Source organism: Propithecus coquereli, unplaced genomic scaffold (assembly GCF_000956105.1).
Source record: "Propithecus coquereli isolate 6110/MARCELLA unplaced genomic scaffold, Pcoq_1.0 Scaffold67, whole genome shotgun sequence".
Taxonomy (NCBI): domain Eukaryota; kingdom Metazoa; phylum Chordata; class Mammalia; order Primates; family Indriidae; genus Propithecus; species Propithecus coquereli.
In genome coordinates this window covers 2,330,116-2,346,299 of record NW_012152729.1, presented here as the reverse complement: position 1 = coordinate 2,346,299, position 16,184 = coordinate 2,330,116, and the positions used below count along the sequence as shown (strand labels likewise).

The window sequence follows — 16,184 nt, the reverse complement described above, 5'->3', positions numbered from 1 at the left end:
AGTAATTATCTTGTATGTCTATGAAAGCATATATTCTAATGTTGCCAGTTTCCACTGAACAGCTCTGGGGACTTTTCCAAGGCAAAGAAAATGGAATGGCCAAAGAAGAAGGAGAAGAAAAACAGACTTAATTCAGGAGCCTCAGTAGCTGCTCCTATGCCACCCTGTGCTTGGAGGGCATAAAGTGCCGGTTGTTGAGTTAGTAAAAGGAGGTCAGTGTGCTGAGATTTAAAGGCTCGTTCCATATTTCAGGAAAGGTCCTTGGGGGAAGGGCTGAGTTTAACACATTTGCTTCCCAGTTTACAAAGGACCTACTGAAGCACTGAACACCGTGAGCAGGAGACATGTTCCACTGCACACAGATTTCTGACTCGTAAAACATACTGAAAACATCCCTGCAGAGGAAATAAATCTTATGGTTCACCCCAGAAGTGGCCGAAGCTTTGGGAAGAATAGGACTTGGTTCAGAGGCATTGGTTCTGAGCATAAAATAAGGAAATGTGAATTTCATATAGTTTTTACCTGTGGGAATTTGCTACATAGGCAGCTTTAAGAATACTTGAATACTGACTGGGTGGGGTGACTCATGCCTATAATCCCAGCACTTTGGGAGGCCGAGGCAGGAGGATTGCTTGAGGCCAGAAGTTTGTGACTACTCTGGGCAACATAGCAAGACCCTATCTCTACAAAAAAATTAAAAAATAAATTAGCTGGGTATAGTGGCATGCCCCTAGTCCTAGCTACTTGGGAAACTGAGGCAGGAGGATCATTTGAATATAGGAATTCGAGGTTGCAATGAGCTGTGATTGTGCCACTGTACTCCAGCCTGGGCCACAGGGTGAGACTTTGTCTTGAAAGAGAGAAAGAGAGAGAGAGAGAGAAGGGAGGGAGGGAAGGAAGAATGGAAGAGAGAGAGAGAGAGAGAGAGAGAATACTTGAATACTTCTAGTGTATTCTTGTGAAGTTTAATTTTTGTCTAAGTAACCAGCAAGGCATCTTTTTTTTTTAGTGTGTTTAAGGGTTTTGGTGTGATCTTTTTTTCTAATGGAGAGAGCGGATTTTGATTGAGAGTTATTAATAGTTTTACTAATGCCTAGTGCCTGTGTTAATAAAAAGCAAGCAGATTAATGAACACGGGTTAATAATGCTCTTACTAAGACTGAAATTTTGAACATTGTGAATATATAAATTTGTAAGGGCCATTTATTTTTAATTTTAATTTTTATTTTTTTTTGAGACAGAGTCTTGCTCTGTTGCCTGGGCTAGAGTGCCGTGGTGTCAGCTTAGCTCACAGCAACCTCCAACTCCTGGGCTCAAGCGATCCTCCTGCCTCAGCCTCCTCAGTAGCTGGGACTACAGTCATGCGCCACCATGCCTGGCTAATTTTTTCTATATATATTTTTAGTTGTCCAGATAATTTCTTTCTATTTTTAGTGGAGACAGAGTCTCGCTCTTGTTCAGACTGGTCCTGAACTCCTGACCTTGAGCGATCCTCCTGCCTCGGCCTCCCAGAGTGCTAGGATTACAGGCGTGAGCCACCACGCCTGGCCTGTAAGGGCCATTTAAAGAGAACTTCTGATACTCACTTGAACTCTTTGCCCAGCTTTAATCCCTTCTCAATTTAACCCTACTCTTGGTAAAATGGTAATATTTTCAAACATAGGAGAGTCTGACCAAGAAATAGGTTGATCAGGACAGCTGAACACACATGGTAATGGTAGATCATTGAGAATGAATTTCCAGAAGACCTTTAGGAAACCTTCTACAAGCAAACGTGTTTCAGGAGATTAGACAATGTCCTTTCAGATAACATAGGAGAGAGATGACTGAGTCATCCTAATAACGAGATTGAGATTTTTTAGCCTTTACCTTTTTTTTTTTTTGAGACAGAGTCTTGCTCTGTTGCCTGGGCTAGAGTGCTGTGGCTTCAGCCTAGCTCACAGCAACCTCAAACTCCTGGGCTCAGGCGATCCTACTGCCTCAGCCTCCCAAGCAGCTGGGACTATAGGCATGCGCCACCATGCCCACCTAATTTTTTCTATATTTATGTTTTTAGTTGTCCAGATAATTTCTTTCTATTTTTATTAGAGACGGGGGTCTCGCTGTTGCTCAGGCTGGTCTCGAACTCCAGACCTTGAGCGATCCACTTGCCTCGGCCTCCCAGAGTGCTAGGATTACAGGCTTCAGCCACGGCGCCCGGCCTAACCTTTACCTTTTTTTTTTTTTTTTGAGACAAGAGTCTCACTGTGTTGCCTGGGCTAGAGTGCTGTGGCGTCATCCTAGCTCACAGCAACCTCAAACTCCTGGGCTCAAGCAATCCTCCTGCCTCAACCTCCGTAGTAGCTGGGACTACAGGCATGCGCCACCATGCCCGGCTAATTTTTTCTATATATTTTTAGTTGTCCAATTAATTTCTTTCTATTTTTAGTAGAGACGGGGTCTCGCTCTTGCTCAGGCTGGTTTCGAACTCCTAAGCTCAAACAATCCGCCCGCCTCGGCCTCCCAGAGTGCTAGGATTACAGGCGTGAGCCACCGCGTTTACCTTTTTAATGATGGCGATTGTGAGGGAATTGGAGGTAGGGGTAGGAGATATAACACTGAATAGAGGGCAGTTAAAATCCATAGTGTCAAAGGTAATTTAGGCAGCAGAAAAAGTGCCTAAGATTAATCAAAATTGGAGACTACTTTTTAAGTACTTTCAAACACAAAGACCCTGTGTAGTCCGTGATCCAACCGAATGTTACTCATTGAAGGCCAAGGAGCAATGTGTTGGGTAGGGACCTGAAACAAGCTTGGTGCTTTGAACACTGTTCCTGAGAGCATCAAAGAAAGCTATTCAGGGGGAGAGGATGTGACCCACGTGACCAAGGTGCAGTATGGAGACCCACGGGTAGTTTGATTAAAAAGCCTTTTAATCTCAGTGTGCAGAAGATGTTTCTAAGGGACAGAGCCTGACCCCTGACAGGGATATGCTGATTAAAAGTCGATGCCAGTATCACTTTCTTGGCATGGGGGGACCAAACCAAGACAGTCAGAGGCTTCATCTGTGTCATTCAGCAGCCACCGAGGGGGAATGAGAACCGGGAGGCCTGTTGGGTTGACGACACAATCGACCAACTGTGCGGCATGAATGAAGGGGAGAGGTGTGTATGGATTCTGAATAGCCATGGAGGTGAGGGGGGAGTGGGCGTTCTCAGCAGGCCAGGTCATGGATCAGGGAGGACCCACACAGACATTTAATCTGAGCAGGGGTCCAATTGTGAAAGGAAAAATGTAGATATCAAAAAACGCAATGGAAGAAAGGTCTTGTTCCTCTGGTAACTATTTTTCTAGCTAAGCCCATTGAGAGGGTTCACAGAAGGACATTGAGCTTTGCTGGACAATAACGGTCCCTGAAAGACAGACTTTCATTTCTGGGATCAGCTGCGATCAAAGATGGAAGGGCAGATCTTGTCTGGGCCTGCACACTCTAAAGCCCCACTGAAATGGTAGAACACAAGGGAAGAGGACTTAATGCCGATTTCCTGTCTAGCAGTGTGTGGGAATGCCACTGTGTCAATTAAAGGCATCGATCCACTTTATGGAATTTGAAGTATTATCTTATTTTCAAATCCAAATATTAGCCAAAGCATAATTAAAGCTAAAGTTTTCCTCTTGTCTCAAATGAAATATAAAAGAAGTCAAAGGTGGAGACTGCTTATAAGATGAAAGTTTTATCAGAAAAATTGGGGGAACAAAAGAAAAATGTTAGTGATTTTTTTATCTCCTATTGCTACAATAGATATTTTGTTTTTCTAAAAGGGGAGGCCCACTCAAATATTATGGACAGTGTTCTGAATGTTGACTGCAAAATGAGCACACTGCATAATGAGTGTTGTGGGGCTTTTGTGCCATGAAACTACCCAAGGAACCCCTGTTTTCAAGGAAGGGAAGGATGTAGCTGACTTCTTAGGGGATGCCGAAGTCCGCATCTTAAATCGTATTGGGAGCAATGCTAGGAAAGAGTGGTTTGCTGCCGTTGGCTCTAGGTGCTCCATTTTTCAAAGCCAAATATCTTTCTCAGGACTCTCCTCATTTCCAAATTCAGGAGAGTAAAGGGGGCATCAGAGTTGCTCCTGTGTTACTAAGCAGACAGAGCCATTTGGAGGATCAGTGTGAAGCTATAGTAGCCACCCTGCCTTCTGTGCTGGAAGGCCCCTCCAGAACCCTGGAGATGAGATGGGGTTCAGCCTCTTGAGCTGACCATATTGGTCTTTTTCATCTTTAATTCAGAAGGGCATCCAGAGGGAGAAGATCTTTATCTTCACCCAGTGTGCCTTTTCATCTGGTCACTTGTGCCCAGATCCTGCCCTTTTTGTAGGATACTGAATGATGATGATCTTCCTTTTGCAGTGGGAGGAACCAGGACGACTGCGTCAAATCCCAGGATTCTCATCAGTCAGAGCCTCGAGCAGGAATAAGCAGAAGATAAAATGTTCCCAAGCGTATTTTAATGGTGTTTGTAGTGTTAAATAAGTAAATAGGAGCCATTAGCCTGAGACTGTCTCCGTGCTTTGAGTTCCTACCTAACAAACTGCAACCTAACTTAGTGCGTAAACAAACTGAAACCTAAATTAGGGGTATATTTTTTGTAACAAATAGCTGGGTTTCAACCATTGCCTGTGATGTGACTCACAGGCAGCCCTGTGAACAGACCATGCCCAAGTAAGACAGATACCTTGCTGTAGCCATTCAGATAATTTCTCTACTTTGCTTCCATTTCAGCCTCTAAAAACTCACTGCTCACACTGCTGGGCCGAGCTCTCTGAACCTCTTTTTGTTCTGAGTGCTGCCCGATTCATGCATCCTTCTCTGCTCAAATAAACTCTGTTAAATTTTATTTTTTCTAAAGTTTTTCTTTTAATGGTAGCACTCTGGTCTTACGATAAGTATGGTATCTTCCCTTGAGAAGATTTGAAGTTCGTTTGTGGAAGCAGGTGTTGGGAGGGTCGGAGCTTGTGAGTGTTACTGTGAAGTGGTGCAAGGAGGGTATCTGAGACCAGACAGGAGTTGTAACACCAGATGTGGATGGTGTGGCATATAACACCACTACCTTGTCCTTCTTCCTTTAGCACAGACAAGCTACCCTAGCACCCTGATCTTTATATTAACTTACACACAGACTCAACCTCATGGATAGAGTAGTCCCTAAGTAACAGTATGCTGTGATCTTCTACAAATGAATCCTGTATTTTAAAAATAAATGTGATCAGGAATATATACAATGCTGGGAGAACAGGAGTAGTCATCTAGTTTATGATTTCAGCAGGTTGTATAGGCTAAAAAGGCTGGAGGGTCCATAGATTACCTTTTGGAGAGGTCCATGAAACCCAGAAACTTCACGGAAATTTTTGTTGTAAGTGTATTTTGGAGGGAAAGGATCCTCAGCTTGCATCACATTCCTAAAGGGATCTTTGATCCCCAAATAGCCAAGAAACACTGATTTGGAAAATCCATGGAATGTAGATTCATATGGTTCATTTAAGAGAATTCAGAGCCATCTACGGTGTATCCTGGTACATTGATTCCATGAAGGGAGCTTTTAGCATTGCTGGGTGGCATCATCTGCAACAACACAGAGCTGGCTCGACCACTGGGTCGATGTTGCATGTCATCTTTGATGTTTCCCCAAGTTAGCCACATGAGCGGTGAAGGGCTTCCTTTCTAACAGGGCCTTTCAACCAAGTATCTCATGCTTCCTTTGACTTTATTTTTCAGATGGGAACAGCGAGAGCTGCCCAACGGACGTGTGTATTATGTTGACCACAATACCAAGACCACCACCTGGGAGCGACCTCTTCCTCCAGGGTAAGGCATGAACCGGCAAGCCCTGAGCCTCCAGAACTGGCCTGAAGGGTCACCCAATGGCTTCTTGAAATGGTCCCTTTCTGCAGAGATAGCAGAGTAGAGGTGGCATTTATCATGGGTCACTTGATTGCTTTTCCTGTCCACTTATCTTAATTTTGCTCTTGTTTCTTAGGACAGTCTAGAATTTTTAGAGGATGTCTTGGAAACAAAAGGGGCATGAGAGGCCAAGAGAGAAAGAGCACTGATACATTTCACTGCACCCTGTGCCCAACCTGCCCCTAAAGGCAGAGCGCTTCTCACTCAGCTGGGCTTTGTGAGATGCCTCTGAGTTCTCCAAAACCAAAGGATGAGAGAGGCTTCCAAGTGAGGGAAGACTGTCCAAGTTGAAGAAGAAGGGGTTTGGTTCCCTGTCTGCCAGGGACAGAAAGTTCTTTCCACATGTGTCTCCTGGTCCTGAGAGCTTTCAAAAGGGAGTATAGTCTGCTCTCAAGAGAGAACCACCTCCTAGTCAAGCAGCCACGAAGGGCTCCTGCGTAAAACACGCACACTTCCCCTTCCCAAGTTTGCAGAGGGAAAGGCTGTCGGAAGTTGGCAGTCTTGAGAGAGCCCCTGTGCTTTGTTTGGTTCGGCCGTCAGGTGTGTGCCATGCAAATACCACCTCATCTTCTGGCCCTGCAAGTTTCCATGGATGGGCTGCTTGTAGCTTCAGTTTTCCATTAGAGTGCTTGGGTTTTCCTTTTTTTCCCTACCTTCTGGGGAGGAAACTCATAATCTGTCATCATTAGTGCCCACTCTGTTTTATTTTATTTTGTTTTTTTTTTGAGACAGAGTCTCGCTCTGTTGCACAGGCTAGAGTGCAGCAGTGTCATCATAGCTCACATAGCAACCTCAAACTCCTGGGCTCAAGTGATCTTTCCGCCTTAGCCTCTCAAGTAGCTGGGAATACAGGTGTGCACCACCACGCCTAGCTAATTTTTCTATTTTTAGTAGAGATGGGATCTCACTCTTGCTCAGACTGGTCTCGAACTCCTGACCTCAAGCTATCTACCTGCCTTGGCCTCCCAAAGTGGTAGGATTGAAGCCACCATGCTTGGCTTACGTTTTTTACTTTGACTTAAAGTCAAATGAAGTTACCGAAGTTAAACATTGACTTCTTAAATTTAAAAAAACCGTTAAGTATTAAAAGAATTTTTTTTATAGAGATGGGGGTCTCACTGTGTTGCCCAGGCTGGTCTCAAACTCCTGGCCTCAAGTGATCCTCCTGCCTTGGCCTTCTGCAGTGCTAGGATTACAGGCGTGAGCCACCATGCCATAGTGGCTCCTCTTAAAACGTGAACAAACAGCCAAATATCAGCAGACAGGAAAAAAGGAACTTGGTGTAAACAATATGGGGAGCTGGAAAAAAATGTCAGAAAAGCAAACCAAATTATGATATCCTCAAAGAATTAGGATCTGTGCAACAAGAACAGGAGGCCATGAAATGGACCATACAGAAAACAAGAGCTTTTAGTAAAATATCTGCATGGTAGTTCTAGCAAGAAAGAATAGAGAACCAGATGATAGGAATGATAAAAAGAGAGAGAGAGAAAAGAGAAAAGAAAATTGGCAGAACTGAAATATACCGTGTCCAAATTCAAAGGGCCCAGCAAATGCCCACCCCAGAGGATGAAGAAAGACCCATCCCAGGGCACGGCTAATGGAATTTCCTAGCGCCAAGAGAAAGCTTCCCAGGAAGGAAAGTAAACAGAGTTCATAGAAAGGGGCAGGGATCAAGAATGCCATCTTCCTTCCCAACGGTAGCTACAGAGCAGGACTGTCACCGTGCTGGTGGAAAATGAAATCAACTTTTAGTCATTTTAACATTATATCGTTGAGGGTAGAAATAAAGACATCTTCAGACATGCTGGGTTTCTGAGAAAGGTGCATGCATCCTTTCCCGGAAGCTATGATTTATTCCACCAAATGAGAAGAGGCTGAGAAAGAAGGAACAGGATGCAGGACACAGAGAACTCAACCCAAAGGCCGTGGGAGTTCCCAGGAGGAAGAGGAGGGAAGATGAGTCAGAATAATATCGTCAAGCAGCTGGGATGTGGACGTGCAACTGTCCACCTCTGACAAAGGAGAGATGCGGCCGAGAGATTAATGCCACCGACAGGGACGGGGCACCTGTCCTGGCCAAGATTCTGGGGGGAAATTAGTGATAGGTTCTTGAAAACCAAGCAGAAGGAAACAAGGGAGTTCTTACTTCCAGAAAAAATACCAAATGTTGTTACGAGTAAGGAAATGTATTTATAGTATTCGACATCATCAGAGTACAAACCCCGAATATTGATTTAATGATGATTTTCCATATTGGGAGGATGAGGGGAGGAGACGGCAGTGTATGGGTTGGGACAATAACTAAATCCTCATCTTTGGTAGTGGAAAGTCTGTAAGTTATATCAAATATGGCAAAAATCAGGAAATAATGGAACAGACATGTTATGTAGAGATGTGGATATACATATATACTGGCAGAAGCAGTTGAGAGTTGAAAGTAGTTGCCTTTAGGGAAGAAGACTCTGCAGTGAAGCAGGAGACCACGGTTTCTCATTATGTCTCCTGCAGTCCTTGTTGCATTTTAAAGCTATATAAACATGATTTCTTTAATAATAAATAAATAAAAGTGACTAGTTTAGAGAAATTATGAGAAAGGCAGGAAGATTCCAGATTTTTGTGAGCCTTGAATACTCACCAAAGAATTTTGACTCACAAGCAGCAGGGAGTCCACTGAAGATTTTGGGCAAGAGCAGGACCCACAGGCCAGTCTAGTGGGTTACTCCAGTGGCCATTTAAGGCTGGCTGGACGTGGGGAGGTTAGTTCTGGGGTAGGTGCAGTAGTCCAGGGTAGAGGTGACACAAATCTGGACACAGAAATGGAGAGCCAAGGCCGGGGGAGAAAACAAAAGAAGTCCTGGACTGAGTGATTTACTGAGGTCCATGGCAATGGTGGTGGTGTGTGTTCATCCAGAGAGATGAGGGCCTGAGGGAACCGGGAGAGGCTCAGGTGTGGGGAGAGAGCTGTGGCGCTCCCCTGATGACACGGTCACAGCCGATCACGAAGGCGAGGCAGTCTAGTGGTCAGTGTCCAGACAAAATCTGGGAACTGGCTGTGGGCCTGGGAGCTGCTTGGGGGAAGCCATTTTTAGGAAGGCCTTGAGTTTAAAAAGGTCACTGAGAGGTGGCCAGAAAGTTAGCTAGGAGGCTAACCCAGAAAATCAAGGCAGGTACCAAATGAGGCACAGTAGTCGTGTGCGTAAGAGGAGAATTCAGAGATGAAATGAGACAGTGTCAGGGAACAAAGGTCTCCAACACTTTGGAATCATCAGTGTAACCCACACTGGGTTCCCTCTGCATCGGCTTCATCCTGTTGTCTTCAGCAGGTACCTCTGTCTTCTTTTTCGCACCATTTCCCCCCCCCCGTTTTTCAGATTTATGATGGAAAATTTCAAGCATACACCAAATTTGAAAGAACAGTACAATGAATCCCTTGTCACCCTCTTCTGGTTCTAACAATTAATAACAGCTTGTTTCATCTGACCTCCCAGGGGCTGACGAATGTTAAAGCAAATCTCAGACATCATATCCTTTGACCTATAAATATGTCACATATGTCTGTAACTGATGAGTTTTTTTGAAAAGAAAACGTAGAAAACCACAATACCATTATCCCACCCGACACAATCGACAATATTTCCTTATGTCATGTCATACCCAGCCTGTGTTCCATTGTCCCCAAGTGTCTTAAGTATGTTTTTGTACTTGGTTGGTTTGAATCACATCCAAACCCAAGGTCAACATGTTGCTTTTGGCTGATATGTCTCTTAAGTCTGTCTCAGTCTGTAAGTTTCCCAGCCCTTTCTTATTTTTTTTTTCCCCCCAGACCATTTATTTGTTACAGAAACTGGGCATTTGTGGTGTAGAATTTCTCACATTCTGGACGTGGCTGATTGTGACCCTGTGGTGCTGTGTAACATGTTCCGCTCTCCCTCGTCTTTGCTGTGAACTGGTAGCTAGATGTAGAGGCTGGATTAGATTCAAGTTCACTTTTTAACCTTGGGGTGTAATTTCCATACTGTGAGATGCACAGACCTCAGGTGTACAGTCCGTGAGTTTTGACACGCATGGAACCCACACCTATCGAGATGGAGAAAATCTCCATCATCCTAGAAAGTTCCTCCTCCTGCTTTCTTTGATCACTTCTGCCCTGTGTATGAGGAAATCAAGTGCTACCTACCAAGCACAGCTGAGGCTTTTTACCTTCCGTTCTAGCCCTGCCTTGCCTGTGGGGGTTTTAGGGCCGACTTTGGGAAGGTGGTGATGTGGGGAGTCCTGCTGCTATCTGGACCACGTCTTCTTCTCATGACCTGCAGCGTGTTTTCATTGGCACCTTATATCAGGAGAATTGCAGTTGCAAGTAACAAAAATTGGTATCCAGATTGGCTTAAGGGAATTTATTGGCTGATGTAACTGAAAATTCTAGATATAAATCCTGATTTCACGTGAAGCTTTAGCAAGTGGCTCAACAATATTACCAATGTTTTCTTCCATTTTTCTGCTCCGCTATCTACTGGGTCAACCTTATACTGTATTTGGGTCCAAAATGGTAGTCAGTGGCCCCCAGGACTGAATCATAATTCAGAAAGGACAAGAGAATATGTTTTTCGTAGAATTTGTAGCAAAAGGCCTGAGATTTACCCTGATTGGCCTGGCACAGATCACATGCCCACTACTGGTCCAGTCGACCGTTCAGCTCTGGGGCTGGGAACAGAGTCAGCTTCCCCAGAAGCACGCGCGTCCCCGGAATGGAGAGCAGGAGGTAATGGCAAGGAGGGATTGGTGGCCGGAGGCAGCCACAGATGTCTGCCATAACATCTAAGCCCCGGAAACCCCTGTGTTTGGGATTCTGGGCCATGCCAGACATCACCCCTTGCCCTCCCCCAGTCCCTCCTTGCCAGCCATCCTGAGATTCTTCTAGAATTTGGGGGTGGGGTGGTCACTACATTCATTCTGAGCTTACTGTTTCCAGCTGGGAAAAACGCACAGATCCCCGAGGCAGGTTTTACTATGTGGATCACAACACCCGGACCACCACCTGGCAGCGCCCGACAGCTGAGTACGTGCGCAACTACGAGCAGTGGCAGTCGCAGCGGAATCAGCTCCAGGGGGCCATGCAGCACTTCAGCCAAAGATTCCTCTACCAGGTGAGAGGGCAGGGGCTTGCCTCCGGGCAGGGGAGCCTCCCCGAGCTCAGAATGCCCAGCCTCACCATCCTCTGTTGACCTGCTTGGTGAGCAGAGGAGACGGTGGCTCACGACGTCAGGGCCCCGACCCTGGAGATTTTACTCATCACACTGAAATTCCTCAAATGCCAATGTTTCTAACTTAGCAACTCCATGTCTAGCCTCTGTGTTTAAGGAATCAACATGTCTGAAAGAGAATTCACCGTCTTTCTTCCAAGACTGGCTTTATTCTCTGTCCCCTCCATCCAAGTCCATTTTCCCTGACCTGAAACCTGAAGGTCAGCTTGACTGCTCCCACACCTCAGATCGAAGCAGTCACCCCAGTTCTTCTCTTTCCATTGCTGCTGCTGTTTTTCACTAGATCTTTGTTATCTGACAGATTCTCAAGGATGGGAGACCTAAAATTCATCTAGATCAGGGGTTGGCAAACAATAGCCCCTGTGCCAAACTGGCCCACTGCCTGATTTTATAAATCAAGTTTTATTGGAACATCGGCATGTCCGTGGCTCACAAAGCCTAAAGCATTTACTGTCTGGCCCTTTATAGGAAAAGTTTGTTGACCCCTGGCCTAGCCCAGCGCCTTGTGTCTGATATTTTCGTCTGCCACCTCCCACCTGAATTGTTAGAGCAGCCTCTGTGTAGTTCTCTCCGTTGGCCTTCTCTCTCTGCCAATCCGTCCGCCTATTTCCGACCAGAGCAATCTTCAAATATATCATCGTATCACTTTACTGGCACAAAACCTTCTATTGGTCATTACTTACAAAATAACATTTAAACTTTCTAGTCCAGAATTCAGGGTGCTCTGGTCCCAAATTAACTGTCTAATGGTCCCTTATACTGTGTCCCTTTAGGGACCCTCCCAGCCCTACCTCCTGGATTCTCTATCCCATTAGAGCCTCCACCAGTGACCTGGAGCTGGGGGGAGCCCAGCTGTGCAGTCTCTTTGGCAGGGAGAAGTGGGTTCCCAAGCTGGAGCTCTGATCACGCTTTCTCAGAGCACCGTGCAGGTGAAGGTGGGATCCACAGTAGGACCCACACAGGATGTGGCGCTGTCGTGCAGGCTGGATCCTGGCTGCTAATCACGTGTGACATCGTTTCTGTTTGAAATGCATTTTAACCCCGCGACCCATTTCTACACTGGATACTACCCCAGCTAGATGCTCAGAAAAATCTTTAATCCCATTTAATTAAGCAGCAGTCATTGTCATCTTTGCGTTCATTTGTGGCTTTCTCTCTGCTCACCCAGGCAGGAGCTCCACCATCAACTAGAACTCACTGTAGCGTCTCCCTTGGCTAGTTTGTCCCTTCTCTCTGTGGAGGCTCATTGCTCATCATACAGTGTGGATGAGCAGAAGGCATGGCGTTTGTCCTTATAAGTTTCCTCCAGGGTCAGTGGTGGTGCCCCTCTACAATCCACGCCCGGTGCCTTGTCACTAGCAGCAGTGCTCGTGTTCTCATACCAGACTTCCCATCCCTAACCCCATCACGTGTGCCCAGCATCCAGTTCTGGCATGTTTCAAAATTGAATGGTGTCTGGTCATTTTCTACATTTCAGAGATTGTTCCTTTTGACCTGGGCCCCAACGACTTTGCCTGCCGTTTTCTTGAGTAGTCGTGGCTGCAAAATAGGGAAGGTCTTGTTTGACCTGTCTGTCCTTTGACTTAGAAATAAGGACATATTTTAGGAGTTTCACATGGTTTTGTTTCCCTGATTATCCAGCTTCTCTAATTAGAAAAAAATTCATTAAAGGAATTTTTTTTTCCCTTCCGTATCACCCACCAAGTAGGTTCTAGAGGTTGACCGAGATGTTTGGTGTGAAAGGAAAGATTCACAGATTTTGGAGCGTGCATTCCTCTCGCCTGCCTGTGTTTTAGCAATGCCATTCTGGGCTTATGGAGGTAAAAGTTTGACTTGGAGGGTTCCCTAGAAGTAAAAACTAAACACTAAAAAGTTTTTCTTTCTGAGTGCTCTTAAATGGTTTTCTCAGCATAGCTGGGGATATAGGAAGATTCTACGTGGAGGTGATGTTACCTTTTCTCCATGAAACAAGACTCAGATTGAAAAACGTGGTAGGAATCTTTTTTTGGTCTGCTTTCAATGTCTCTCTGTTGATTTTCCTCCCCCTCTGGATTTGGTTTTCCCTTCTTGTTTGCTATGGTGCCATGTCCTGGTTACGAGTAAGAAGGGTTGCTTTCATACAGTTATTTTGGGGTTTGGCTCAGGCCCAGGGTTCGACTCGGAAGACTTGAGGGCCGATACTACACGAGCGGCTTCCCTCCTCCCCTTGCTGGGCTTCAACGGAGACCTTGTTCTTCGCTGCGCTGCAGAGAACATGAACTACAGTTGGGGATGGCAATCAAGGGACTCCCAGGTTGCAGCCTCCTGTAATGCCTTCCTACCGTTGGCCTCAGCACACACTGTTTTCGGTTCCTCTACGTTATTGTTCCCCTTATTTCTGCCTAGTTTTCCTTTCTTAACTCCCCAGTGAACCTTGTTGCTTTGATCCTCATGTGTGATTTTTTTTTTTTGTCATTTGTTTCACTCTTGCAGCTTCCTTTTGCCCTCTATGTCGTGTTCCTGCTGGGAGCCACCACGGATGCTCGGCACAGCCACGCACGTTGTGCTGTTGTGACGGGACCATCACACATTCCCCAACCTTTAGGGCACTTCTTCCTTTACTCTCCCTTTGTCCCGCCCCTGGTAACTAAAGGAGGTAGCCAGTGTCTGCAGGATTGAAACAAATCATTCTGTGGCTCTTAGCGTGTCGACTCCAAATTGCGTTATCCAGAAACAGACAACTTGTTTCTCACTCTGCAGAGAGCCCTGTGGATTGAATTCTCAAGCACCTGGGTTTTGTTCTGCATCCATCGGATGTATCCTTAAAAAAACGATGCCTGCTTTGGATACTGCAACCTTTCTGCCCTTCCCAGAACCTTTCTTGCCCTCGGCTGTATTTGCTAGACATTCTTTATTTCTGAGTTTGTATCTTAAAATATTACTGGAACTTGGTGCTTAGTCCCCGAGGGACTTGCACTCACGTGAGCTCTCTGGCTTGGGGCTGCACCCAGATCTCCCAGCCCAGGGACCGATTCAGCAGCAGTCCTTTCTGTTCCTAGCGATGAAGGGCACCATCTTGGGTGTTAGAGTTACCTGCACATCCCGGCATCTCTCTCCTGGCCTCAGTCCCCCCATGCTGCCGTCTGTGTGCTTTTCCCCTGTGCCCCATGCAGCACTTTGGGAGCTCTCATCTCAGGGCAAGTGCTGGAAGGGACAGTGGGTTGGCTCATTGGAGGTGTGGGGTTTTTGGCTTTTGGTTTTCTGGCCATGATGTGTAGCTTTTATTTTTTGTTTCCCCTTGGCATCTGTTTACTTCCTTCCTTCTGGCTTTCTTTGCTTATTTTTCAAGTTGTACTGTGTATCTCAGGAAGAAATATCCAAAAGAGTCAAGTGCTTCGCTCTGACTATGAGAAGTAAGATCGTTACGAGCATCAGCTTCCGTTGGATCTGATTTCACGTGCTGGTTGTGTTTCTCAGTCTCTGATCTCTCTCCCTTTCCCATCTGCCTCTTTCCTCCCCTTCTTATGGGTTAGGGAGGGTGGAGTTCTGATACAATGAGAATGGGAGGACACCAAAGAAAATTTTTTAAAAACCCCTCTAACAAAAGAGAACCAACATTGTATAAACTTAGGGGTATTTTCAAAAAGGCAAGGGTAAAGAAAAGGGCTGATAAATATTTTCTGCTCCTGGTTCATTGCTGCTCGTGGAGGCCGTCAAGAAAGGCCTTTTGGTCCTATCGATTTGTACAGTTAAGCGGAACAGGACTGGACGCCCACGGAGGCCCAGTTGGTCCTGGCTGGAAGCCAGTTCCCGTCGCAGCTCCTGAACACTTTATAGATAGGTGATCTGCTCGTTGTGAAGCAAGACCTGAAGCAGCAAACAGTTTTGCACCTGGCGCTTCTTGTTTTGATTTCTTACAATAACCTTTCCTGTAGTTCTTCCCTCTTGCAAGGCCATTGCTGTCGCTCCGTGCTTACCAATTGCGTTCCGCTTGTCTTCGGTGTCTGCAATACGTGCGTGCGTTTTCACGTTCGTTCCTTTGCTTCTCTTGCCGAATGTTTAACATCTACTGTTCTCACATGTTGACTACAAAACAAAGTTAGAGGAACTTGGATTTCATGAGATGCTTGTACGCTGTCTCCCCAACCCCCGGCACACAGACACGTACCAACATGACTTCTGCGAATTCGGGAGATTTTTTTCCCTGTAATGATCAGCTATGAATTGTGACGGAGATTTTAAGCCCATCCATGAGACTGATGGTAAAGCGCCTTAAATCCAGGTCGGCTGCCCCCACCTTCGTGTGGTTCCTTTCTGTGTAGGTAGGAGGCCTTTCGCTGAAAGGGGGCTCTGTCCCGTCAGGGAACCTATGGTTTCCAGACTTAAACGTCTTTGTTGGAACTTGCTTGGAAGAGGAGCCTCTGTTGCCACTTTGGAAAGAAAGTTCCTCTGTCCTTTCAGTGGGGGGCGGAGGGAGGGCTGGGGAAGGGGGTTCGCTGGCAGTCGAGTTCCACCAATGTTTTCTCAAGCCGAGACTGAGCTCCATTCATGCTCCTGCCCGTGTGTGGCTCCGTCACCCCCCGACGGGGCCAGCCCAGGAGCCCGAAGTCTGCATTTAGAACTTGATCCCCTCATATAACGATTACATTTTAGTAAGTGAAATAAAAATGTTTCAGTAAAAAAAAAAAAGAAAGAAGGAAAGAAAGAGCGGAACAATACTTGTTTTATTTAACTATGAAAAGTTTTTGACAGCACCCCCCCCTCCCCGCAGGATATGAGAACTCTCAGTCCAGTGCAGCCTTCCCCAGGGACCTCCAAGCAGAGTTAGGCCGGGGGGGCTTCTAATGTAAACATTGACCCTGAAGTCCCGGAGCCGGTTCCCCCTTCTCTCTCCTGTCTCCCCTTCTCTCTTGCCGCCCCCAGCCCCAGCCCCACCTCCCCAGACGGGCAAACACAGAACACTGAGCAACTTCAGGTTCAGGCCTGGGAAGAATAAAG

The 16,184-nt window shown here is 46.1% G+C and overlaps 1 protein-coding gene across 3 annotated transcripts in view; it reads left to right on the top strand.

Annotated features, from left to right (window-relative positions):
• WWP2 (WW domain containing E3 ubiquitin protein ligase 2) overlaps positions 1–16,184 on the top strand; it is a 134,182-nt gene that overhangs the window by 102,778 nt on the left and 15,220 nt on the right. For 2 of the 3 annotated variants that reach the window (XM_012660496.1, XM_012660498.1), the window contains exons 9-10: positions 5,758–5,847; positions 10,916–11,090. In XM_012660496.1, the coding sequence (XP_012515950.1) occupies positions 5,758–5,847; positions 10,916–11,090 (265 nt within the window). Of the gene's footprint in view, positions 1–5,757; positions 5,852–10,915; positions 11,091–16,184 lie in introns of those variants that run through there. The other variant, XM_012660499.1, reaches the window with a different exon arrangement.